At 44.6% G+C, this 27,910-nt stretch overlaps 1 protein-coding gene across 2 annotated transcripts in view; it reads left to right on the top strand.

Moving 5' to 3' along the window:
* The window catches only part of TPH2 (tryptophan hydroxylase 2), an 88,289-nt gene that overhangs the window by 13,260 nt on the left and 47,119 nt on the right, over window positions 1-27,910 (top strand). For both annotated transcript variants that reach the window (XM_032420735.1, XM_032420734.1), the window contains exons 6-7: window positions 18,132-18,328; window positions 22,813-22,948. In XM_032420735.1, coding sequence (XP_032276626.1) covers window positions 18,132-18,328; window positions 22,813-22,948 — 333 coding nt within the window. The remainder of the gene's footprint in view (window positions 1-18,131; window positions 18,329-22,812; window positions 22,949-27,910) is intronic.

The following is a 27,910-nucleotide window of genomic DNA, read 5'->3' as shown; positions in this document are numbered from 1 at the left end:
TCGGGGGAATAATTCTGACCAATCTGCGAGCTCCTGGTTGGTGGCCAATAAGGAAGCTAAGCTCAAAAGATGGCGTTGGCTGGTTCCAGAGGCTGAGGGTGGCTGAGAAGATGGCTCTGAACGTTATGACTGGAGAAGAGGTTGGAGGGTAATGGGAGGCAGGAAGGGGCATCCCAGGGTCTGGCCCCTGTTTACAGTGCTGGGGAGTGCTTAGGTTCAAAGGCCCTGACTCAGTAAGTAGAGGTTCAAGAGGCTGAGGTAGGCAGGAAACTGCCAATTCATCATTTTACAGAGAGAAACTACTCTCATACGATTCACAAAAGTCCCTGTTGTCATGACCCCATAAAGGCTAAACATTACCCTGATGGTGATTTGGTGGCAACAGAGTCAAAGCAAAGGGTGTTTAACGAAGAGAGTCTGGAATCCAGGGGCTTTATAACCCTCTCCCTGGACAGTGCCGGGTCCAGACTGACGACCTCCAATAGCAAATAGATGAAAAACAACAAAATGATTACAGCATTGGAGCCAGCCTGTCTGGGGTTCAAGTCCTGGCTGCACGGCTTCCTTGCTGGGTGATCATCACCACTGGGCCTGTCTCTTCATCCGGAAAGAGCGTCTCCACATACGTGTGACCCACCTCCCGGGGTGGTAGCAGGGGTTGCCCTGCTGTGCCTAGCACAGGGCCTGGCACGTGGTTTGTGATCATGCCACTCAGTATCAATACATCTTCCCCTGCCCCTTTTCCACGGGCTGTCTTCCGTTTCCAGTTGAACTATTGTTGTATTCTTTAGCTGCGTTAACACCATTGTTTATGCTGCCACCTTAACAAATACTGTAGCTCCAACGGCCCTAGAAGTCATCCCTGGATGAAAACTCCTTCGGTTCCCCATTTAAAGACTGTTGCCTATACTGAAGCATTTAGGGCAGACCAACATCCTTCTTTATGGAAAGATTTCATAGAAAGCAATCATACCCGTGTGTGTGTGTGTGTGTGTGTGTGTGTGTGTGTGTGTGTGAAGCTGCCAAAATACAGATACCAGAAGCACCAAGACAACTGATGATCTGTTAAGTTGACAGAGGGGGGAAGGTGCCTAGCAGGGGTGGATAAATTTGGAAAGTACAAACCAAGGGCCTGTGGAAAGTAGAGAGAAAAGAATCATTCCTTAATGGCTTTTATGTCAATGCCACTGTGGCTTCTCTCAGTAGGAGTTTGAGGATGGTTAAGGGCTAGCTATTTGTGTGTGTGTGTGTGTGTGTGTGCGTGCACATGCACGCACGTGCTCACACAAGCACACAGAGGGCTGGAGGTCAAGCTTGTGTTAGGGGCTGGTGAGTGTGGGGCACAGGTGATAACAAATCCCAAGTGGGCCTGGCCGGTTTGCCACGAAGTAAGTTAGGTGTCCTTTTCGTTCACGAAGAATAAAGATGCAATTTCTAATTGAAATAGGTATTTTTCTAGTGCTGATGGCTTTCTGAGAGAGCAAAGGAAAAGGATGTACACGATAAGTACTTAAAATAAGCTCATTAGAGTGGCTTCTGGCAGCATGCTGCAAACTGGTTTTCCAAACGGATGCTTGGAACCACTGGTCTGAGAAGCAGATTATTTGAAATTGAGGCGATCCTGAAAAATCCGGCATGTGAGGTCCCAGCAAATACAACTGGGTGATAAAACGAGAGACCATTCTGACACGTGGAGAACAATTCAATTCCCTATTGATAATTTGTTTAGGCTTTCTGGACCCCGAGCAGGTCAAATAGATGGTCGGAAATAGAGACGAAGATGGAGTCCAGATGTTTGGGGTTGTTGTAGGGATCGGCAGGCTGCAGTCTGAGGTGTCTGAAGGTAAGGGGAGGGAGAAAGGAATGAAAGACCGAATAATAGATATTGAAACCATGGCCAAGAAGCCCTCCGGGGGATTCGTGTTGAATACTGTATTTTCAATGCTAGTCTTGAAAAGATAAAGCAGGGGGCGAAGAATCAACACAAGCAGAGAAAATGGAAAAATTCCAGTCTCTGATGAAAAAAACCAGCAGGCTCAAGCTCTGTCTTACGGTAAACCCGGAGAGGAGCGGGAGCGGGGAAGGCGGCCGCACGCTGAGAGCTGTCGATAGGGGGCACTCAGGCGCGTAGCTGATTGACAGCGCGGCCCAGAACAGGATTGATTACCCAGGGCCTGAGCCGCGTGGCCGCGAGTGTCGGGGGGAGGCCTAATTGCCTCACCAATAATGGCAGAGGAAACCTTCCTGAGTGCAAATACATTCTCCGTGGAAGACCCCAGAACGCCCGCCCTGGCTTGAGAGGGCACGGCTCCTGAATTCGCGTGGGAGAGGATGCACATCACACACCCTGTCCTCCCCGACCCAAATAATAGAGATTTTGGGGGGAACAAAGAAAGAAGTAGCTCGTGATTAGACGGTGTGGAGCGCATACGGACAGTTCAGAGACTATGCAAGTGCGTAGGGGGCAGATGGCGTGTGGAGGAAGAGAGAATTATGACGGGGAGGGGGTAGCTGTGAGGTTTGTCTGAAACGATCCAGCTTTCTGCCATTGGCACCTTCATATTTTAACCTTGGCGTTCGCTTGGCTGCATTTCTGTAGGGTTCACAATTGCTGTATTATTGGGGAAGAAGAATCAGTAATACATTTTTTTTTTTCCAATTGGCTAGAAATAAACACATTTTTCTTTGAGGGCTATTATAATGATTATTCCTCAACAATATGCATGCATATTTAATTATATTTTTGGTGGGGGTGGTGGTAGTTATTTCAATCCATCTTACTCTCTTGGAAAGAGGCCCCGAGCTCTGACTTTAATTATGCCACTCTTGTTTGCTTCAATTGATTTTGAATATTATTGTGATTGTGTTTTGTTATGAATGTACTTTCTTCTGGCTGAAATTAAGGTGGTATGTGAACCTTATGTCCTTCTCATGGGGCTGCTTCCTCTGATTTATTTATTTATTGATTTTTTATAGTCCTTGGAATCTGAAATGTAAATAGGTCAATGCCATGTCAATGAGTAAGTTAAACAAGGGAGTTGCAATAGGCCAGAATTTGCTTAAAGTTGGAAAATTCCCTAACTTGCCAAGAAAACTCCTCTGACTTCAAATTCTGGGAGAACCACTTGAATCCATCTCTCAGCCTCAGTTTTCTCTGTGGAATGGGAATAATAGTATCTCCTCTGCCTTTCTCCTGCGAGTATTTTGAGGATTAAATGAAATCAATGGAGCATTGCTATACAGTGTACTTTATCCTTCTCTCTCTCAAAACAATAATCAAAGAATCTAGACCAAAAGCGTGGGGTTTACTCAGCCCCCTGGCCCACTTGGAGGGCCCTGGTTGCTTTCTCCAGTTTTTCTTTCAATCTGAGAGGCAGGGTGTGGTGTGTTTAAGAGGGCAGAAGCTGGACTGGACTGCCTGTGGTGAATTCCAGCCTTAAACACTTGCCAGCTGAGTGACTCCTGCAAATGATTTGTCTTCTGTGCCTCAGTTTCCATATCTGTACAATGGGGATAACTCTACTACTGCTTTATAGGATTGTTTTAAGGATTAAGTGAGCTAATATAATAACAACACTTAGAACACTGCATAGGAAATGCTACATAAGTATTTGCTAATATTATTATAATTTTTTGCACTTCAACTGGCTCTTCTTTTTGTGTATCCTCATGCTCTAAATCTTTTTTTTTTTTAAGATTTTTTTAAAGATTATTTATTTATTTTGGAGAGAGAGCACATGTGCATACGAGCCAGAGGAGGGGAAGAGGGAAAGAATCTCAAGCAGACTCTAACTGAGCATGGAGCCCAACGTGGGGCTTGATCTCACAACCCTGAGATCATGGCCTGAATCAAAATCAAGAGTCAAATATGTATCCAACTGAACCCCTCAGGTGCCCCTCCAAATCTTTTTATTATCTTTTGGTTAATACCCTTCTCCACTCCCCTTCACTAAGACTCTTTAAGCCCTAAAATTGTCTGATTTTTATACTGTATTAGTTATTTATTGTTGTGTAACAAATTACCCCAAAATTGAGCAGCTTAAAACAACAAGCATTTATTATCTCACAAAGTTTCTGAGGGTCAGGGATTAGGGAGTGGCTTAGCTGGGTGATTCTGTAACAGGGTCTCTCACGAGGCTGGAGTCAAAGTGTTGACCCGAGAAGCCTCGGGCTGGAAGATGTTTCCAGTCTGCTCACTCACATGGTTATTGGCAGGAGGCCAAATTTTCTTACAAAATGGGTCCCTGCACTAAGGCTGCCATGTGTCTTCAAGATATGGCAGCTGGCTTCCCCCAAATCAAGTGGTCCCAAAGAAAGCAAGGTAGAATCTACCCTGCCTTTTATAACCTAGCCTCAGAAGTGACATACTATCACTCCTGATGTACTCCGTTGGTTTTATAGCCCAACCCTGCTACACTGTGGGAGGGGACCACGCATGGGGATGAAGGCCAGGAGGCAGGCTTCCCTGGGGACCATCTTGGAGGTTGGCTACCATATACATTTAACTTGTGTTCAATTTTATTTCTTCAAGACCCTCTCTATCAGCTCTACCACAACAGGTGCTAATGTATTATCCATAGAAGTAATCCTCATGGAAGCAGAGGTGTGGGAGAACATGTGGCAGAGTGATTAGACTTTGGAGATAGACAATACTGGGTTTGACTTCCTGCTCCACCACTTACAAGCTCTGTGGCCATGAGCACTGACCTAGTTTCTCTGAGTCTCAGTGCTCTTTTATTTTTCCTTAAGATTTATTTTTCATTTGAGAGAGAGAGAGAGCACAGGCAGGAAGGGAGGAGGGACAGAGGGAGAGGGAGAGAGAAAATCTCAAGCAGACTCCTTGCTGAGTGTGGAGACCGATGCAGGGCTCAATCTCATGACCCTGAGATCATGACCCGAACCAAAATCAAGAGTCGGACGCTCAGCCAATTGAACCACCTAGGCACTGCTGAGTCCCAGTGCTCTTACCTTAAAACGGGCATAGAATTTACCTTGTGTGGTTGGGACGATTAGCAGTGATTACAGGGCCCAGATGCTGGCTGGTACAAGCTGGGGCTGAATCTAGGATAGATATGACTATTATTATCATGTGTTAAGTAGCTAATGGTTCCTCGATTCCCGTATAATCATTTGTTAAGCTCATTTAAAACGGATAAAGGACCTTAAGGAGTGAGTGAATTACGGAATTTCAGGCTCCATGGTGGGCTGGGTTAAAGGAGCTTTTCAAAAATATATGCGTGTGTGTGCATGTGTGTGTGTACACTTTTCGGTTTCCTGTAACTCATGCATACAGCTTGCTTCTTCAGCTGACAAACTGGCCCTCTCCCAGGCCTACCCAGGCCAGAGAGTCTCAGCTAAGGTTAGAGGGTGCAGTTTGCAGCTCGGCTGTGTTGGATCAGTCCCTGAAGGGCTGATGGTGGTAGAAGTGTTCACTGTAGGGACCTCTCAGCTGGCATATTTGGGTAGTTTTAGCCTCCTTTGGTTAAATTCCTGCCGTGTGCGGGACACCGTGTTCAACACTTTGCTCATTTGTTCGCTCATTTTGGGATAGGTGCTGTTCTTGTACTCATTTTGAAGACAAGGAAACTGAGCTTCAGAGACATTAAGAAATTTACTGAAGGCGACACAGCTGATCATGTTACCTGCATAAACGCCAGCTGTGGATGCTTTAATTTCTCTGAAATGGAGCAGTTGAGGAGTAGAACGAAAGCAAATACTGTCGGCCTCGGTTCATTTCCCAGATGACCAGAATAGTTGCCGAGTAAGGTAACTTCCGGGGCTGTCAAGTGTGCTTCTCTTAAAGACTCTCTCTTTCTTTGCCCAAGAAGCCACATCTATTCTTTTGTCCGTCTGGACGTGGCTGTGGCACTTCCTCTTGACACAGGTTGAAAAGCGCAGTCACAGCACGGAGACTCGGCATTTTAAAAAGTCATTCTCTTTACAGAGTTCTCGGCATATTTGAAATGCACGGCTCTTGTGTGTATTTAGTTCACTGCAGGCTTTAGGGAGCCAGGACTCAACCCAGCCGGGTGTGACTTGCAGTCTCTGGCACGTCCCGGGGGGCGGGGGGGGGGGGCACGTGGGCGGGGCCCCGCGGGCCAGAGCCACGCCCCAGCCTGCGCAGTGATTCTGCCCAGCTCCGCCCCATCCTGTGCTCTTCTCCTCCCGCCTCTCCCGGCCTGACCCCTGTGGGAGATAGGATGGATGGAAATAAACACAGCTGGGCTAACGCTTGAAAAACGATTGCCAGGGGTTTGTCCCTCTCTGGCTCTTTCTAGTAGCCAGACTATTTATTTCTTGATTTTTTGATTTAACAGAATCGCACCCTTTGTGATTCATTTGCTGTGAGTTTAAGTACACAGCTAAACAGAGACTCTAAAACAAAACAGTCCCGAATGGGGACTAGCATATTTGAAAAGTGCAATCGCCAGCCCAGCAGGCTCATTCAGTTTGGGGGAGCTTGTGAGTATTCTATTCTGCTCCATCAGAGAGAGAGAGAGAAACCTCTCGTTCGACATGGAGTGGAGATGATTCTAACCTCCTTTCCTCATCAAAGCAGAGGAGAACATTTTTTGCCACCCTCCTCTCTCCCCACCCCAGATACCCCACGTCAACACGAAGCTCTCTGGGACCAAAATGCCGTGCACTCTAAGACGTCGAATAGATACATAATAAGGAATGGATGTGCCTTCGGAGCCGGCATCTCGCTTCTCAGGAGGTCTTGTTTCCTCTTGTGCTACGTGACTCCGCAGGAGTCGCTCTAGTTTTGTAAAGAAAAGGAAGGAGGTGGCTGATCAGAGACAAGCAAAGGTAGGCTCGAGACAGCGAATAGGACTGTTTGGCAGATCCTGGGTAGAGCTGATGCTGCCCGTGCCCACCACTGGGCACACGGGGCCTTCCCGACTCCCAGGTACTTGTGACCAGTTAGCTTTTGTTTGAGCTGGAGGATTACTGACGCTGGGTCTTTCCTAGGAAGCATTTGCAATTCTTGCAACTTGCAGAAATATAACAGGCGTGGCTCCACCTCTCCACCCTCCCAGAAATTTCAGTTGACCTTAGCATTTCTCATTTCATGCGAGAAGAGGTATGATTTATGGATCCTGCTTGGTTTCAGAATGTAGTGAAAAGAAATACATTACTAACAGGAATTGTGAGTGCCACATTACCTATTTTTAGATAGGCAATCTTAATTGGAAACATCACAAATAGAAGGTAGAGGAAGGATGAAAGGGAAAAGTTATGCTTTCTTCACAGGGAAGAAAACTTAACTGGGGGGTTGTAAGTTTTTATCTTTAATTCTATTTTTCTCATCAGTTTCTCATCAGCAGATGGTCACCTTGATGAATTGTGGGCTCTGTTGTGAGGTGGGACCAAGCTTTAATTTTTTCCCCTTCTCCACCTTTTTGAGAAGACGCATCTTAGAAGGCAAATATGTTTTCTCCCTGACTGAGCTAATTTTATCCCATTCCATTATCCTCCATTGATTTGCTTTCCCGGATTTTGAATGAAACTGAGATATATGTGGCTGTTTGGGTACTTTGTGACTCCTGCATAAACACCAGTTGTTGATGCTTTAATTTCTCTGAAATGGAGCGGTAAATTGAAAAGTAGAACAAAACCTAATATTTGTTGTGCTGGGGTCATTTCCCAGATGACTGGAATGGTTTCTGAGGAAGGTCACATTAGGGTTTTCAAGAGGGCCTCTTCCGTAGAATCTAAATATCTTTCTCTGCTCAAGAGGCCACACCTGTCTCCCCCCTTTTTTTCAATCTACATAGCAACTTCCATTTGACATGGGTGATATCATCCTCAAGTTGAAAATGAGAGCACCAGAATTAAATGACCGGGTTTTTAAAAAGTTATTCTGCTCTCTACAGAATTCTCAGTGTATTTGAAATGCACAGTTCTTGGAAGTACTTAAAAGATGTCAGGCTTTATGGAAGAATCATTTTTGTGCCAAATGTTTCTCTCTACCTGAAGTTCAGCTCAATGGCTGAAAGGAAGGGAGCCTGAGAATTGAAAGAAAGACAAAAGGGAAAATTGATTTGGAAAAGGTTTCTCCTTTTCATTTTTTGAGCTTGGCGCGTTTTTTAGATGTGCGTGAATGCCTCAGTAGGCTGTTGTCTGATTATAACGTGGCTCCCACAGCTGGGGAAACATTAGCACAGTATGGCCTGGTGTCACTTACTGACAAGGACAGGGGTTGCACCAAATTCCACAGGGAATGAGGTATGAGTATTTTATTTTAAAATGATTTCCATGAACATGAAGGACTGAAATTACTTTCCACAAGTCGTGTCTGAGAGGTGAATGGATTCACACACAAGAGCACTGTTTTGTCATCTCCAGACCTATTCCCGACCCTGCAGGGATGGGATAAAATTGTATTCATTCCCGTATGCCTGGAGGAAGGGATCCATCTATACCGAGTAGTCAGTAGGTGCTAGGCATCGGCCCAGGCACTTTACAGGTGGCATCATTTGATCTCAGTGTTGTGTGGTTGTCTTATTTCCTTCAGTTTCAAATGAGGAAGCAGAGGTCAAACTCAATGCTTCATACACATTAGGTACTCAGTACCTTGCACTGAGGAGTGTTGGTTAAGAGCGGGGTCTCTACTATGGACTCTGAGAAACAAACTGAGGGTTCTAGAGGGGAGGTGGTGGGGGGATGGGTTAGCCTGGTGATGGGTATTAGAGAGGGCACATTCTGCATGGAGCACTGGGGGTTATATGCAAACAATGAATCATGGAACACTGCATCCCCAAAAACTAATGATGTAATGTATGGTGACTAACATAGCATAATAAAATTTAAAAAAAAAAAAAAAGGGCGGGGTCTCTAGAGCTAGCCTTCCATAATCTGAGTCCCAGCGGTGCCGCTCACTAGCTGTTTGATCTTAGATTACTGTGTGTAAGCCTCAGTTTCCTTCACCATAAAATAGGGAGACTAACAGTAATTTAATCACTCTCCAAGGTGAGTGCTATATGACATTATCCAGGTGATGTGCTATTATATTGTTATTGTTACAGGAAGATGAATGGGTGGATGCTATTATTGGTCAAGGCGCAAGACGTGTGGGATTAAATCTGGAGGCCTTGGAGCCCCCAGCCTGGGTCTCTCCATATCAGTGCCCTGAGATTGCTGGCTGCTATTGAATTTCAGCTCGTTTCTGGATTGCATTCTTTTGAGTCCCATTTCCTTTTGTGTGTTGAACACGCATGTAGCGATGGATGTGAGACCCATTGTTGTGGCTGTTCATAGTTAATTTCATGATAGTTTTTGCGGAAGAAAGTCACTCCTCTAGAATGTGAAGAGGGCTTTCTGCAAGGTGAAAAAATGGTGGGAAGCCCTATCCTGGGGTGCACGGGACAAATAAAAACAAATAATTTCCAGGAGTTAAATTTTCACTCTCCCTGAGGCTCCCAAGGTGCAGTAGTTTATTTTCATTATGTCTCTTGTAAAGGCAGCACCAATATTAACAATGTGAACAAAACAAACTAACATTTTTGTTTGCTACCATCTGAAAGTTCCTTAGGGCCCATAGACTCATTTGTGAAAATTCATGTGTGCAAAACTCATTTGCAAAAGCAAATAAAATATGTGATCACAAATGCTCTTTACCTGACTGGCCTAGGGGACTAGCTGAAAATGAGTTTGTGCCTTTACGTCTACTCTATGGTGTAACGTACTTGTCTCGGGCTGCCTGGTCTCCTTACCAAATGAACCCTCATCGAGCCATTTTATTTATGTCAGACCAACTCGATGGTTTGAAATCTGGATATAACTCAGATGGTTGTTATGTCACTGTACTGATTTGTGGGTTTCCTTTTTTTTTTTTTAAAGATTTTATTTATTTATTTGACAGAGAGAGATATAGCGAGAGCAGGAACACAAGCGGGGGAGTGGGAGAGGGAGAAGCAGGCTTCCCGCCGAGCAGGGAGCCCGATGTGGGACTCGATCCCAGGACCCTGGGACCATGACCTGAGCCGAAGGCAGACGCTTAACGACTGAGCCACCCAGGCGCCCTGTGGGTTTTCTTTTTGAAAAATTGCATTCAATCACCATGCTCTGTAGCTTTGGAAACATCTTTGCAAGTTCATTCCTTAAGAAGTCCAGCAAAGGAAACATCTCTGCGTTCAGCTAAGTTTGGCTTTTATGTCCCTATGGGTTTGAATATGCTGCTTTCTTTCCTCATGAAAACTGTGGCTACAAGTATAGGATATGCCTAGGAAGCCTGAGTTAAGAAAATTAGAAAAAAAGAAACTCTTACATATAAAGTATGCAGTACGTGGGGATAACTGGAGGCTACCAGGAAACTTACTAAAATCTCAGTCTTCGGACTTGCTTTTTCCATAGCAATTAAAATATGAGGCAGGGATGAAGTAAGACAAATGCATATCTGCCAGACTTTGTGATACACAACTATAATTCTTCTCAACCTTTACATTTGTGGCTGTTTCAGCCAGATTGATTTACTTATTCAACAAATAATATTTGTCATGTATTCTAGACTCTGCTCTGGGTAGCAGGGATATAAAAATGAAAGAGCAAACAAAAATCCCCTGTCTTCAAGGAGCATACGTTGTAATGGGGGAATAGATTTAGCAGATTAATATTTTGGATACGTTACTCCCCACTTCACCCCTACGCCGCCCGCCCTGCCTGGGTAGTATTGACACTATTTCATCATAAAGTTATTTAGTGTCCTTTATGGTCTGAATCCTGAAGTGTAACTTTATCAAATGCAGGAGGCTTAGACTTTCTCATTGACTTCTGGGAAATCAGTAGAAAAAATGGCATTTGCTTTCTGGTTAAACTTTAATGGAATCCATTGACTCCACTTAGGATTTTTTTTCCCCTGGCTTGTGGCAACATATTTTCCAGTCTCAGAGGCATAAGCCATCTTCCTATTGAACTCCCATTGACCATACAGCTCTCTGCTCGACACCTGGCTGCAGGTGATACTATTTTGTGAAGGTGGGACCAACTGGCACAGTACGAGGTGACATTATGGTCACCAGCTACATGAGATCACAAGTACTGATTGAAATTTCTGTACACCAGTGTGTCACCTCAGTTGTGAGAAGTGTAACAAATGCTTTGTGACAATCGATAGTAAATTTTGTGAATGATGAATGTTTCTTTTAAAGAAATTACACTGCGGGGAGGGCACCTGGGTAGCTCCAATTGGTTAAGCATCTGCCTTCAGCTCAGGTCACGATCTTGGGATCCTGGGATCTAGCCCCGCACCGGGCTCCCTGCTCAGCAGGGAGTCTGCTTCTCCCTCTCCCTCTGCTGCTCCCCTCCGCTCATGCTGTCTCTGTCTCTCAAATAAATAAAATCTTAAAAAAATTATATTGGATCAAAATAAAGATTCTTCTTAGAATAATGTCAGTCTCCTCTTCTATAGTCTTATATGTTTTCTTGGATGGGAAAGAAAGAGGATGAATTACAGATAGCTCCCTGAAAATTATGCAGAATTCAGGGTATGCTCATTGAGGAGGCAGCACATGCCATGTGTCATAAGTCAAGAAGGAACAAAGACAGAGACCTCCTGCCTTCATGTTTCTATACTCTTTCTCCAAAGGCCCTGTCCAAACCCTTAGAGGAGCTGCTAATTGCTAATGATTTGCAAAGTTGATGGGGTTTTACATTTCATCTCTTCTCATTTCCCTTCTGCAAACCCCCAGGTGGAAGTGTCAATCAAGAGAGAACTGCCTAAGGTAGGGAAGGAAGATGAGACAGAGATGAGAGGGACAGTCTATTCCAGGCAGATAAACAGCTTTTGAATAAGTGAGGCGTCTCCTGGCCCGAGGAACATGTAATGAAATCCAATAAAAAATGAGTTCATTCCTAACTGCTTCTATCAGATTCACCCATCCCCTTAACCGATTCTCTGTTTACCTTCTGCTCTGTTTGGTTCTTGCCACTGAGAAGATCCAACTGTTTTCAAAGAACACAATCCGCCTTGTGTTGCAGCCAGTCTTGCCATCTTGATGGAAATACTGTCAATTGCAGCCTGTTACATCTTCCTCCACTGAATAAGTGAATTGCTTCCCGACGCTGGAGTTCCTCTAATGAAAACGCAAGCAAAGAAACTGCGTCTCACCTTTGGAATTCTAGACAGCAAGGGCTCCAGGAGACAGCCAGGGTGTACCACGGTAATCAAATATTTTCCAATCCCCCAAATTAAAAAACAAAAAGTATAAGAAAAGTCCAGCCTTGTGGTTGGACCTGCTGGAGGAGAAGATCAAAGAAACCATTAAATAAAACAAAAAAGCATTGCTGCTTATTCATCTGGCTAGAGGAAGAACTCCCACAATTTCAGCCTCAGTGGGGTATGTGTCTCTGGATTTCTGTATCCAAAACATATTTGTTAAACAACTTGAACAAGCTTGGGACTTACCTACAATATCTATAAATGTACTTTTGCCTCTGCACTTTCTATTTTTCCTGTCTGTGGGGACAAGGCAGGTTTTCCAGGATCATCCCCCTGCCTCAAGGAAGAGTGGCATTTCACCTCACAGGCAGAAAGACGCCTCCCACAGCCTTCGGTGTTTCCAAAGAAAGTTCTTCATCATCTCTGAGTAACCTATTGCACCAGGGATTTTTCTCATCATCAAGCCTCGATTCTGTGGTGACCACTGTCGTGCTTTTCCCGGTTCTGTCTTCACTGAGTGCTGGTTTCCTCTTGTGTTTCTAAAGACTTAGTTTACCATTCTTTGGCAAGAGGGCCAAATCTGCAGTGAGTAGAAGCTCCTGAGAGTCACATCTGTTTTTCTCCAGTGATTTAGGGATCTGTGAATAATAATTTTGGGGGTTATTGAGAATTCCGGAATCCCAACTAATTCCATGCAAATGGAGGAGACTCCCTAAAGATCTAATTATAATATTTACATGTCATTAGTTTGTTGAGAAGTCTCATCTTGTTGGGGTTTATTCCAACGGTAAAATGGTTTTATTTTCCCCACTCGCTGCTTTCCACTGTATTGTGTTGAATTCTACTTTCCTGCTGGGAAGCAAGTTCCTTAGCAACATCTAATTTGCTGTCATTTTCAATTATTAGTATAGTCTCATTTGGGTATTTAAGGCCTAGTCCCCATTCATTTAAAAAAAAGATAAATCTCAAATTTGATTCAAAGTGTATCCTCCTTCCCCCTCTGTTATTTGGAGGGAGTGTGCATGTGTGTAAATGCGTGTGTGTGCTGGTTCTGAGACACCTTTCCTCTCTTCTAGGACCTCACTCCCCTGAGCACTGGGGTGGGGGGAGGGGGTTTGCTGAGAGCTTTTTACAGGGTTGTTAGAAAATCAGCGGTGGGCAGACTGCAGGCCACACTCACCGTGGCTTAGACGGATTCTTTCTGATGGGGTGCTCTCTGTTGAAATGGTCTCTGCAGAGTGTTATGTACAGTTTCTTGGGCCAGCACCCCTCCCTCCACCTCCATCCCTGCAGACATGCACCCTGCAGCCCCGTGGCCTTGGCAGTGGTCATGCCACCGACCCCTTCTCTAGGTTGTGCACGCTAGAGCTTGGGAACCCCTCACAAAACAGGAGTGATGGGATCCCCTTTGCCTCCTGAGAGTTAGGCAAAACTAGATGGGACGAGACTTTTCCATTTTCCTCCCAGGCACATCACATCGATTTCACAGAAATCTCTAGAGCTCACTGGGCATCTGGCTCCATGTTCATGTGAACCTCAAATGTCAGAGGATGCACGTCAAAGGTCCCCTCTTCTCTCTCATAGAGCACTATGCTCCTAGCTTCCAGATACCCTCATGTCTCTCTACTGGTGGCCACACCAGGGGGTCCTGGGGTCCTGGGGTCCTGCCACTCAGCCAGCGTCCAGCTGGGAAACATGATGCCAGGCCCCACTCCTCCTGGGCAGTCCTCCTAAATGATTGTCATGGCGCAGCCTACTCTCCTCACTGGGGGAAGGGGAAAGAACCTGCCCTCTCCCTCGAACACTGGCCTTCCCCGTAATCCTGTGCCTCTCTTATTTCCTGTTAGACTGGTGGGTGAGGTTTGGGGGTGGGTTGGGAAGGGTGGTAGGACAGAATTTTTTTTTTTAAGATTTTATTTTGAAGTAATCTCTACACCCAGTGTGGGGCTTGAATTTACAACCCTGAGAACAAGAGTCACATGTTCCAGCCAGGTGCCTCTGACAGAACTTTTTTAGTGGTAGGGCCATTTCTGCTGCTTCTTTTTTTTTTTTTTTTTAAGGTTTATTTATTTAATTGAGAGAGAGAGAGCGCGTGCACATGCGTGAGCAGGGGGAAAGGCATAGGGACATGGAGAGAGAAAATCCTCAAGCAGACTCCCCACTGAGCATGGAGACTGACGCAGAGCTTGATCTCACGACCCATGAGATCATGGCCTAGGCTGACACCAAGAGTTGGCCGCTTAACCGACTGAGCCACCCAGGTGCCCCTCTGCTGCCTCTTAATAAGCTGGCTAGCTCTAGCTGCTGGGGGCTTTCTCTAGAATGTGAAGTACTTAAGAGACTTTAATTTTGGGCCAGAGCAGAGTTTTAGGACGCTGAACTATGACACCTATTACATATACATTAAAACGTGTACCCACAGATAGATGTAAAATGATTATGGGTATATATCCTAGGCCCTAAAAAGATCAGGACACCCTCCTGTCATTCTTCTCATATACAATTCACACAAAAAAACCTTAATCCATGACAAGGGCAAAGAAGGGCAATGCATTCTGTTTTTCCCATGACTACAATTTTTATTTTTCCAAATGTCAAATTTCAAAGTTTTTAAAAACATATATGCATTCCTAGTGCCCCAAACACTATCTCTGGTCTTACTGAGAGGAATTAATAAGTGAATAAATATGCAAGTACTTATGTGATCTACAAATACATGCAAGTACCATGATTACATGTGATTGTATATGCGATTTTCTATGTATAAATACACATACCTACAAGCCTTATTTCAGTTTGGTATATGAAAATAAGTTGGTTTCTGGAATACATTTTTTATTTCATTGGTATATACCAATCAAGTAAGACTACAGCCAGTCTTGAGCCAGACTGACTGGGTTTTAAGCCTGGCCCCATGATTTTAGGCACATACCTTAATTTCTCTGAGCCTCAATTTCCTCATGTGTAAATGGGGATAATAATAGTGTCTACCTCATGGAGTTGTTGTGAGAATCAAGTGGATTAATTCATAAAAAAAAAAAACCACTTAATTAACCTTAGAAAAGTGTCTGGCCCATAGTGACCTCTGAAAGATGGGTTTTTATTATATAATCTTATTAGCTACAGAGAAAAATAGGAAATTTCTTACTTTTTCTTGGATGTTGGTATTTTGGCTATTAATCATAGAAATAAAATGGATAAAATTGGCATTTACTTTGTGATGAAGTTGACTTTTAAACATTTGCCTTAAAGAGTGACCTGGGGCTAGGGGCTAGAGTGGAGTGAGAAAGCTCGAGATGACCAGAGTCAGACGTACCTGCCATCAGGTAGCAATCCTACGTGCACCTGTGGAGCACTCGGAGAGCAGGCTAGTGAGCCACCCAGGCAGGGCGGTCAAGGGGAAACAAACGGAAATGTATGTGACCATCTATATTCCCAGGACTGATGCTGGAAATTCGTTATTAAGTAACAGACCCGTAAAGCTCTTTGTTCTCATTCTAGCTCCCACTTGCTTTCCTTCTATTGCTTGCTGTTTCAGCCCCCCTTTGAAATGCCCAAGGTTTGCAGATTCATATCGAAGGGAAAAGTTTGACCTAACAATTCTTTTCAAATGGCTTCTCAATATCTCTTTTACTGTTTCAGCCTCATCGCCTTCCTACCTCGTGCTTGTGCTCAGCTCTTATTAGCTTTGTTGGCTTACCTGACTCAAATTGATTTCGTTGAATTTTCTGGAACTGGAGGCAGACCGTTTATATATTTATTTCCTTGCATCCTTTCTATTTTTATCTTTCCATTTCAAGCTTTCATTCTAAACTTATCACAGATGCTAAGCCTTAGCAGTCTTGATCTTCTCAGCAAATATTTGCCAGGTTGTAATTTTTTATTTATTATCAACAGCCAAATTTAAACAAGGCTAATCTCTTTCTAATTTGGTTTGCGTGAGCCCCAGTCTTGGTACTTAAAGAAAGCAAATGCTAATTGCTTGTTCTTTCTTAAGTGTGTTCTTCCCTTGTCCCTCATGCACCTCGGTTCATTTTTTTTTCAAATAAAAATAATTTGGGGCAGTAGGAACCACATTTGGATCTAAAGTTTAAAACAAAAAGTATTTTGGCAAGAACACCCTGAAGTATAGAGCTGGTTGGGGGATGGGGGATCTGTGTGTTAGCCTCGTCTTGTTATTGTCTTCTTTCCCTTCTTTACTGCCTGGGTGGGGGAGGGGGCGGGGGAGGGGGAGGGGAGGCAGGCGTGGGGTGGGGGGGCGGGGTGCTCCAGGTGGTCCCAGCTTGTTGAAGGGGTCCTGCAGCTGCTGCACCCAGAGTGGCAGTTGCTGCCCGAGCTTGGGTTCTGTAGATGGCAGAGGTATCATTCCTAGTTTTCTGTGTATATATTTGGACTTCCATATGTTGTATGAATATATGTGCTGACGGCAGGGGCAGAACTTCTGACGGGTGGCCAGGGTAGGCAGTGGGGGAGGGGGGGAGTGCTGCAGGTGGCTGTTGAGGATGTCTTGAGAGGTTTTTCAAAACCCTAATGTCACTTTTAAAATAGGTATCTTAATCAGAGGCTAAATTCGGATTCTGGTCTGTCAAACAATAGCTTGCAAAAGCACATGTCCGTGCTGTCCTCCTTCTGCTGGTTCCCGGCTGCTTCAGGAGCTGTTTCCTGCTCATGGCTGCTGGCTGTTGTTACAGCATTTCCTCCATCACCTTTCTGTCTGGGATCTGGCAGATCCCACCTGGCCCACGAGGCTTAGCCTCCTCCAGGAAGCTCTCGGTGCCTGTTCCAGTCCCGAGCCACCTCTCACTATTCTGACCTAGACGTCAGCACACTACTGCTTGTGGGTCAACCCTAGCCATCTGTCTGTTTTTGTAATGAAAGTTTGGTTAGGATACAACGATGTTCATTTGTTTACATGTCATCTCCAGCTCTCTTTGAGATACAATGGCAAAACTGAACAGTTGTGACAGAGACCGTGTGGCACACAAAAACTTAAAATATTTTTACTTTCTGAACCTTTGCAGAAAAAGTTTGCTGAGCCCCCTCCTAAAGTGAGAAAGCTTAATGTATGAACCTCCCAGCATGATGTATAATGAATGCCCCTATTGTGCACTGTGCAAATCTCTCACTTTAGAATTCAGTATAGTTTTAAAAATTTATGTTGTTTTTTTTAAAGATTTTATTTATTTATTTGACAGAGAGAGAGACAGCACAAGCAGGGGGAGCAGCAGGCAGAGGGAGAGGGAGAAGCAGGTTCCCCACCGAGCAAGGAGCCTGATGCAGAGCTTGACCTGAGCTGAAGGCAGACACTTAACTGACTGAGCCACTGAGGCGCCCCCCATTTTTTTTAAAGATTTTATTTTTATATAACCTCCACACCCAATGTGGGGCTCAAACTCACAACCCTGAGATCAAGAGTCACATGCTCTACTCACTGAGCCAGCCAGGCGCCCCAAGAATTCAGTATAGTTTTTTTTTTTTTTTAGTAGTTCCCAGACATTTTACTCACTGAACAAAAAAATCTCAAAATTACACTTGGAAATTGGGGTGGTTTCCCCACAAAGGACAAAGAGAACCCACAGACAATTTCATTTTCTAGAGACAACATCCATTTATTGCCATCCTTAGGGGATTGCAGAAAAGGCTTCCAGAGCATAGCTTTGTACCTAAACCAGTTTCTTTCAACCAAGAATTCTTACTCGTTACTGATTTCAGTGTAAGAACATAAATGTTATCAAATTTCCATAATGATGTGTGAAGATGTAACTTAACCAAATCATTTATATGGAAGTCCAAATATACACACAAAATTAAAAGGTTAGCATTTGTTTAAAAAAAAAATTCTTCCTGGGATCCTTTTAGACACTCAGGTGTCCCACTTTACAGGAGCTTGACTAATGGTAGGTGTGAGGTGAGAAGATATTTAACTCCGTTCGGAAGCTAGAGTCGTTCACTGCTCTTCTCTCCTGCCTAGCGGCCAGCCCATTCCCAGGGTGGAGTACACAGAGGAAGAGACCAAGACGTGGGGCGTCGTGTTCCGAGAGCTCTCCAAGCTCTATCCCACTCATGCTTGCCGGGAGTATTTGAAAAACTTCCCTCTGCTGACTAAATACTGTGGCTACAGGGAGGACAACGTGCCTCAACTTGAAGACGTCTCCGTGTTTCTGAAAGGTAAGGCTTCACACAGGCTGTCTCTTGCCCTCCTAGCCAACATCCTTGCTTGCCTCCCAAGGACACACGGGGCAGCAATGGCCCATTTTACAAAAAAGGAAAAGCTCCCTTTGATTTAAAGAGAGGAGCACTGAGCCAGCAACTCCCCGGGGCCACCTGCAGGAAGCAGAGCAGGGACTGTGGGCAAGGAGAGGGACCCCGCCGTTCACACCGCTCGGGGGCTTGGGGGGGGTCTCTCGTGGTTGGCTGTTCTAGGTGTTAAACCCCAAAGGATATTTACAAGTTCAGCTTTGAGCTCTTTCTGGTCCAGGAACTACTCTGTGGGGGCTACAAGGGGATGCAATGACCTCAAAGGTGACATTTTATTTGCTTCGTTAAAAATTACATATTGCATGAAGAAGTATCATGGATAATGCTGAACACTAGTGACTTTCCTTTGGGGGAAACCAGTCAATTAATCAAAGAAATATTGTTATATATACATGATGTGCCGGGGCTATACTCATGGCTGATACAGTATGGAACAAGATGAGACAGAGTGGCAGCTCAAGTTCATGTCCTTGTGTGGTCACGCTCCTCACTGGCTCTCCTGGGACAGCAACTGGGGAAGTTTGTAGGGGTGGCGGGAGGAGGCCAGGTTTTACGGGGGCCCCACTCCCTCCTCTGAGCTTCCCTGGGGTTGCGTCCCGGGTTCTCCATTCTTTTCTCTCCCCCGGTCTCAAGCGCAGCAGTTGTAAAAGTAAAAGCCTTGCTGCCTTCTTCTTTCTTGGAACTCCCTTCCTCGCCTGCCTACCCTCTTTCCATCGGTGACAGTTTATTCTCTAGACTCCTCAGGCCCACCTATAAGGACCCCCTCTGAATTCCTCCCCACCCTCCCCACTATGTAATCCATCTTTGTATTAATTTCCTGTTACTGCTATAAGACAACACCACAAACTTAGTGACTTAAGTAAGACGAATGTATTACCTTACTGTGCTGCAGATGGGAGGTCTTGGCTGGGCAGCATTCTTTCTGGAGGCTTCTGTTTCTTTGCCTTTTTCAGCTTCTGGAGTCTGCCTGCATTCCTTGGCTCCTGGCCTTTTCCTTACATGGCTCCAACCTCTTGCTTCCTTGGTCACATCTCCTTCTCTGACTCTGACCCTCCTGTGGTCCTTTTATCAGGACCCTTGTGATTATCTCAGACCCACCTGAGTAATCTGGGGTATTCGCTCCACTGAAAATCCTGGAAAACCCGTTTTGCTGCATAGACACAGGTTCAGGGCATGAGGCCAGGGGCATCTTTGGAGGCTGTGACCCACCTTGCTGCAGCCCCACAAATGGCCACTTCTAGCTTTGCTACCCATTGTGAGCCTACCCACTGCCACCACCCAAACTGAGGTCCCCATTTTACAACCTTGATGCCCGTATTTTCTCCCCTCCACTCTGTTGTCCTCTGTTTCCCAATGAAGCTTCCTAAAGCATCACTTCCTTCCAGGCATCTCTGCTCAGAAGCTATCAGTGGCTCCCCTTTGATTTTACTGGGGTTGGACTTTTTTTTTTTTTTTTGGTAAAGGCCAGATAGTGAATATTTCCGTTTTTGTGGGCAAAATGGAGGCTTCTCTGTCAGTACTTAGATAACTGTTTAAGCGTGTCCATTAAAAAAACGTAAAAATTATTCTTAGCACGTGGGGTGTACAGGACAAGCTGGACTTGGACTACGGGCCATGGTTTGCTGATCTCTGGTTTACATGCTCCAGTTCTGAACTGCTCAGCCTCAATTCAAGGCCCCGACCTGGCTCTCCGAGATTGTGTAGAGTGATGACTGCGCCATACAAACCCTCCGTTCTACCTGTGGGCTCTCCACACCTTTGCTCAGGTTTTGTCCCTTGCTAGAAAAATCCTCTCTCCTCCACTCATCAAATTCTACCTATTCTTTAAGACTCAGAGCAAGTCCTGCCTCCTGTCTGAATCCTGATCCTAACAGTCACCAGGACTTTTCCCTTTCGGAGTTCATCCTAGATCACGTGTGTATCAGGCGCGAGGTAGGCGTGGTCTGAGAGCAGGTACTCGGAGAACCATGCCCAGCACAACGCGAGAGCCCCGTGTGTGAACGTCATCCATGATATTTGTTACTACGGGAAAAAGACTGAGAACCACTAATCAGTATCACTTAATTAGTGCCTAATTACATAATGCCTTATGTTGTTGTTTAACTGGATTATGTTCTCCCTAAAGGCCTTGCCTCTGGCATGTCCCTGTTTGTTTCCAACAGTTATGTGCATATTGTAGATTTACCATGGGCTTGATTGCTCATATGTGGGAATTGCTTTTCACTGCGTTGTTTCCCAAACCCCAGTAATTAGAATACCATCCCATAATTTTTGCCACGTCTGTCGCCCAACTTAATATTTTTATGAGAGGCCGTATGGTATAGCACGGAATCTGGCTGCAGAATGCCTGGGCTGAGTCCCCACTCTGCCAGTTCTTGGCTGTGTGACCTCAGATGAGTTCTCCTAACCTCTCTGTGCCTCAGTTTCTTTTCTGCAAGTGGAGATAGTCATTTTATCTACCTCACAAGGTAGTTGGGAAGGGAAACTAATGGATACTGATATACCTAGAAGCCCTAAAGTTATTTCTTTAGAAAAATTTTTTTTATTTCTTTTTAAAATTTTTTATTTTTTAAAGATTTTATTTATTTATTTGACAGAGAGAGAGAGAGAGCACAAGCAAGGGGGGCGGCAGGCAGAGGGAGAGGGAGGAGCAGACTTCCAGCTGAGCAGGGGGCCTGACGGGGGGCTGGATCCCAGGACGCTGGGATCATTACCCGAGCCGAAGGCAGATGCTTAACTGACTGAGCCACGCAGGTGCCCCTATTTCTTTCTTTCTTTTTTTTTTTTTAAATATTTTATTTATTTATTGAGAGAGAGCACGAGAGCGTGTGCGCGCAAGGAGTTGGAAGAAGGGCAGAGGGAGAGAATCTCAAGCAGATTCCTCGTAGAGCTTGGAGACCGAGGCAGGGCTCGGTATCATGACCTGAGCCCAAACCAAGAGTTGGAGGCTCAACTGACTGAGCCACCCAGGCGCCCCTAAATTTATTTCTTGACACATGTTAAGCATAGCAGAGTCTTAATTATTCTTGCTATTGTTCTTGCTGTTATTTTTCAAGACCCCTGTGAATTGGACACTGGGTGCTCAGTCTGCATCATTCATTGGCACATAGCAAGCATAATGTAAATGTATGTGGTTTTTTTTATTATTTTATTTTATTATTTTTTAACTGACTCGCTTTTAAATACCTAATTTATTTAAAAAGGAAACTTTTAAAGCAGTGATACCCACAAATTCAAAGTTCTTGATGTGTTAGTTACATATTTTTAAAAAATTTATATAAAAATAAGATACATAACTTCAAATAAAGAACATTCCTCTGTGTACCACCACTCGGGTTCCACACGTGGGATATACTGGTTTAATTGACATAAAATAGAAAAAGAAGAAAATACACTTATCTTTTTGATATTCAGTGGGGAACAATCCAAAGTAAAAGCTTTTAGAATGAACATAATATTGTTAGAATTATGGGTCTGAGGAGGCCTGAGAACAGGAATATTTTTCACGTAGATACCAGAAATCCCAGAATGGGATTTATAAGCTTAATTGGTTCTTGCCTTTTAAAACCATTCTAACCATTCTGAGGTTCGGCTCTCCTAATGAGACGAGGTTTTCAGGAACGGGAGCCCGTACGATGCTGGTGTCAGGGCCAAGGCAGCTCTCCTGTTGTAAATTTGCTGGGCCGTCACCACAAACAAGCCTTGGGGAGCCCTTAGACGGAGAACACTGATGACCCACAGCCTGACTGGGTTAGCGGTTCCCGGCAGCTTCGTAGATGATGTTGTATTCTGTTTATTTTGTCTCCTCCGCTCATAAGTGAATAGAGTAGGTAGAGCTTTAGTGTACCTCTTCAAATGACAGTAATTAATATGATTCTTTTCATGATATCACAGAAAACAGTAATATGGAATGAAGGAGGTAGGGGGTGTTGACAATAGAAAGCCGTAGTGTGAACTGGTTCCACCAGGCTAGTGACGGGGGTGAATTAGCTGTGTGTTAACTGAACACATACAGGGGGAAAGGGCGTGTCTTTGAGAAAGATACCAGGTAATACGCGGTAAGCCTCGCTTTCATTGTAATTTTGTCCCGCGAATTTGAGCTTTCTTATCCTAATTTGGCTTCTGAATTTAAATCTTTAACATTTTTTTTTTTCACCTGTCTTTCCATTTTAATGAATGTCTTGTTCCCCTGGAAACCATCATGCGGGAGTATATTTTAGTAATCAGAAGCCACAAACGTGATAGCTATTAACAGTAGATGTCATACAATTGTCAAGAATTTTAAGACCTTGATTACTTTGTTTCTAGAATGTCCTTATAAATAATAGGATGCCCTGCTTGGGCCCTCAAGTCTTGTCGAGTTAATATTTAGTTGGCTCTTTCTGTCATTTCAGAAAGATCAGGCTTCACCGTGAGGCCGGTGGCTGGATACCTGAGTCCGAGGGACTTTCTGGCCGGACTGGCCTACAGAGTGTTCCACTGTACTCAGTACGTCCGACATGGCTCAGACCCCCTCTACACTCCGGAACCGTGAGTGCCCACATTGCATTCCTAGGCTGGATGGGGACCACCACTCTGTCAAGTGGTCCATGCTCACTTGACTTGGAAAGTTGCTCAGGCCCTCTTTTACCTGCAAAGTAATTTCCTCTGAGGGCCACCGTGCTCACCTAAGGAAGCCAATGGTCACTGAAAGATTGGATTCGTCAGCTGGGGATGTAGGGTCTCCAATAGTCTCACTTCAGTTTGCCTCTCTAAGTTTATCCCAACACTGACCCTTTCACTTTGGCCAGGCTGTTGATGATATTGCTCCTTAAAACGTGTAATTTGTATAAAGCCATGCTCCATAGAGACCATTATTAGGTCAAAGTTGTGTTGAAAGAAGCAGGGCTCAAAATTCTAATAATAAGGACAATCCTGACATGCCGGGTGTGGCTCTCATCAACTCATTTAATCCCCACAGCGATCCCATGGTGTAGGTTATTATTTCCAGTTTTACTGATGAGGAGATGCAAGCACAAAGGGATAAGTCAACGTCGACACAGTCAGGACTCACGCACCTGTCTCGTGAGGAGGCTCCTCCTCATTAAGGACGTTCATGCACACGCGACAAGGCTTAGTAATGCTCATGACAGTTTCCTTCTCCCTTAGTGTTTTTCATCACCCCCAAAACTCAGAATGTTGTGCTGTGCTCTTCCTGCTGTCTTCGTTTCTTGAACACTCCTCCAGTCCTACCTACCACCTCTCGATGTATATGGGGTTTGTGATTCTTCTTGACTCTGTCAGCTTTCCTTAAGAGAATCTACCTTTGGGGCTTTTATCATTTCTCTACTGGATAGTGGGTGGCCAAGGGTTGGGTAAGCTGTGAACCCTCACGTGTTAATCATTTGGCCTTATCACACATGGGTTGTAGAGTCTTCCAGGGTGAAACACTGGCCTGTTTTCTCAAACTTAACTGAATTTTCCAGTGCCTTTGAGACAGACACGAATCCCATCTTCTCTGGGAAACATTCTCTTGCCATCCCCATGCACAATCACTCCTTCCTCAGCAAATCTGTCATTTACTTTCCTTATCATCCATCTATTACATGTATTTAGCCTTGCTGGCTTTTAACATTTTAACTTGGGTCTTACATCTTTGCTGAAATTGTCAACTACTTGAATATTTCTTTGTACCCTTTTTTAAAAAAATGAATAAACATTTATGGGGAGATTACTGTGTGCTTGGATGGTCTAGGAACAAGACAAGGTCCCTGCTCTCTGGGGTGAATGAGTGGGGGTGGGGGACAATGGTCAGCATACAAACACATAGGCAATATGGTATCAGGTACAAGTGCTATGATGTGCTCAAAGTGCTGGAAAGACAAATAAAGCAGGGTGAGGCGATAGATGGCCAGTAATGGACGGTGCTCTTTTGGATTGAGTCATCAGGGAAGCCTCTTGGGAGGTCACATTCAAGCAGAGACCTAAATGCAAATATCTCCTGGTAGAACATTCCCGGTAGAGAGAAAAGAGCAAGAGCCAAAGACCCCAAGGCTGGGAGTTGTCACTGGGTCTCTGTCCCCTTGGGCTCCATTTGAATGAGTGTCTACCCCTCATCTTACCCAAATTTGTTACCCACTGTTCTTCAGGACACTGGGGTTATCACTTTGCTTGTGATGCTTACTAGAATCATCTTGTGATTAATGGACTGCCATGATCTTCACTGGGGAGCAGAGAGTCCTTGGAGATTCAAGCACTTGTGTAGTTGCTGGTGGTGGAAGTAGGCAGGGATTTGAGCTGAGTCTCTGAAGCTCCACTCCTCCTCTTAGGTGGCTGGAGGCTGGCTCACTGACCAGGTAGGTCCCAGCAGGGTCACTATATTGCCTTTTAGCTCCTTTCAGCTTCCCTGAAAGTGTTTTCAGGGTAAACAAAGGTTACTTATAGGACTCAAGATATTTGGAAAAGAAATGCTTCTTATAGTGGAGTGAGTACTCAAAAGAGCATTGTCAGAGTTAGAAAGCAATCTCTAAATCTAGCCCAGAGGGTTTACAAATGGCCCTGTTTACAAATAGCAGGCACTTTGTTAGTTCCTTTTGAATAACTGGTCCCCCTGAGACCTGTGATAGTGTGCCAATAGGTATGCAGAGAGAGAGGGCAAAGAAATGAGATTTTAGACACAGAAGTCTATAAAATTTTGGGATAATGTGTTACATTTTTACCAAAGTACTTTCAGCCAATTCATTCAGCAAACATTTATGTGCAGTGTTAGCAAGGAGGTGCAGTGGATTCAAAGATGAATAAAATATAGCAGCTGTTTCTTAAAGCAGCTCACATTCTGGCAGGGGAGATAGAAACATAAATAATTATGAAAGAGTGTGGTTGGGGCGATGATGAGGGTGTGTACAAAGTGTTAGAGGAGTACAGAGGAAGGAGCAGTCCTAAAAGGCTTTTCAGAGAGGGTATAAACTGAGTGGGGCATTTGGAAGGGGGAATAGGAAATTGTTTTTGTCCAAGGCAAAGCGGAGAGGGAGGGGAAAGCATTCAAGTCAAGGAAACAGCAAGTGCAAAGTTGTGGAAGCTCATAAGAGGCATAAATGAGCAAAGCTTGTTACACCAAGTGGCCAGAGCATAGGGTATGTGTTAGGGATGGGATTTTTTTTTCAGGCCACAGTGTAAACGATCATTTGTCAAACTAGGACATTTGGGCTAAAATTTGTAGGCAATAGGGAGCTATCCAAGGTTCTGAAGCATGATCAGGTAATTGTGTTTGAGAAAGATGATGGGGGTGGGGGCTGGGGAAGTGTAAAGAATGAAGTAGCTGGAAAACCAGCAGGAGCTCCCATTCCAGTGAAGGAATGTAGTTTATAATTCCTTGAACTAGAAAGGGTCAGTGGGATAGGACAAGAGGTCATCTCTTTGCAAAACACCATCGTGATGGAATTAACAATATTTGGTGGCTATAAAGAGGGTGAGGAGAGGGTCCTCAAGGTAACAGTAAGGTTTTTAGATTGGGAAGCTGAATGGCTGGTTTTTTTCTAATAATGACTGAGAATATTGGAGCAGGATCAGGCTTGGAGGGAAGTAGGTACGAAGGAGGGAGAGAAGAGGAGGATTTGGGTTTGGGACATGTTGTCTTTGAGGTGCTCATGGGTGGAGCCTCCCAGAGAAGCGCCTGATAGTTGGAAATAAGTGTCAGGAGTTCAGAAGTGAAAGCTCCCGCTATAGATGTGAGTGTTTTCTTCTTCCATGACTCCCATGACTACCCAGACAAGAGGACGCTTAAGTCAGAGGATGAAAACATGGGATTCACTAACTTGGTTTTTTTTTTTTTTTAACAGAATCTTTTTTGAGGGAGTGGGTTTTATGTCATTCATTTGTTTTGTGTGTGTGTGTGTAAGTAATTTTCATTCATTTTCTAGATTATTATTATTTTATGAGTAGGTAATACATGTACCTGCTTCAGAATTCAAAGCATACTGTGAGCAATGACTTTCTCTTCCTCCTCTGCTCCCTTGACACCCACTTCACCTCCCCAGAGGCCACCACTGCTGCCAGCTTCCCCTGCACCCTTCCAGAAATACACTATGCAGACACAATTCGCTGTAAAGATCCCTTTAATCCAGATGTATCGCAAAGTCCTAAATCCCTTCCCAGCCGCATGGTTGAATGGATGGGACCCCATGCTGGGAGTGCTGTTTCCTGCCCAAGCACTTTTCCAAGCATTGTCTTTGTAATGAAATCCCATTTCCTCAATTGAAAACCAAAGAGAGGGCAGATTCTCCAATTTGTGAAGTTCAACTTGGCTCCTGTGTTTGGTGCTTGTGCTCTGCTTCCAAATAGCTGCCTTCAATTGCTGAACAGTTGTCGTGGGGGCAGCGCTAATGAGACAAAGGTGAGCCCTTGAAGATGCCGGTAGAAATGAGAGTGAAAGCAGCAAAAAGACATTATCCGAAAAAAAGAATTTTATTTTCCTTTTTTAGCCTGGGGAGAATGTATTTTGATATCCTCGCTTTCAACAAATATTGGGCTTTAAGTGTGTCTTTGGCCTGTTTTTACATTTTACATGTTAAAGACTCTGTATTCTCTGAACTTGGCCGGATAGTGAGACTTTAATTTAAAAAGTGATGGCAGATTGGATTCGTTCCCCCGGGGAATGTTTTCTATCCTGGAGGACAGCAGTGAAAGTTGTGGAAGATCAATGACTCTTGGTTTTCTTGGTGGGAAGACTTGCTTTTCCATGCGTTTCTACCTATATTGAAAGGTGACTGATTTTGCTAGAAGTGGAGAGCTATCTTTCTCCCCTTCTGCAGCGCCCGAGGCCGTGATTCTGCACTTCACTGTTGCATAGCTGCATGCTTTGATCAGCTGTGATCACAGGCACCTTTGTCACTAATCAAGTATTGAAGTTTGTAAATGATTTCCTTTACGTATATCTGTTGGGTCAAATTCAAGGTTCCAGGAATAGCATCCTTCTCACTCTGAGGAATGAGAAGGAAAGATGCAGAGTTCCGAATCCTCTGGGTGTGTGAGCATCACCCGGCGCGTGGATAGTGGCAGAACAGTAATTTGAGAAGGTCCACCATCTCCAGGTCTCCTCTCTCCCTCTCGGGAAAATCCACAGTGGCTGTGTCTTATTGTACCCTCTGTCCACCTTATCCTTTAGAACAGGGTTTCTCCTCAGCACTATTGATAATTTGGGCCAGATAGTTCTTTGTTATAGGGAGCTGTCTTGTGCATTGTAGGATGTTTAGGAGTATCCCTATTCCACTAGATGTCAAGAGCACCCTTCCACTCAAGCTAGAGGTGCCAACAGCAGGTGTCTGCTGATATTACCAAGTGTCCCCTGAGGGGAGCAGCATTGCCCCCAGTGAGAACCACTGTTCTAGAAGAAATTTGACAGGTCACGTTAACATTGTTGCTCCGTCTGCCCATCATTATTTTTTTCCCCCTAAATATTTAATTTATTTATTTGAGAGAGAGAGAACACCCATGAGCAGGGGGATAGGGATGGGG

The sequence above is a fragment of the Phoca vitulina genome, unplaced genomic scaffold, assembly GCF_004348235.1.
Source record: "Phoca vitulina isolate PV1807 unplaced genomic scaffold, GSC_HSeal_1.0 scaffold23, whole genome shotgun sequence".
NCBI classification, from domain to species: Eukaryota; Metazoa; Chordata; class Mammalia; order Carnivora; family Phocidae; genus Phoca; species Phoca vitulina.
Note: the sequence above shows the minus strand (reverse complement) of the source record. Positions and strands in the feature narration are given on the sequence as shown.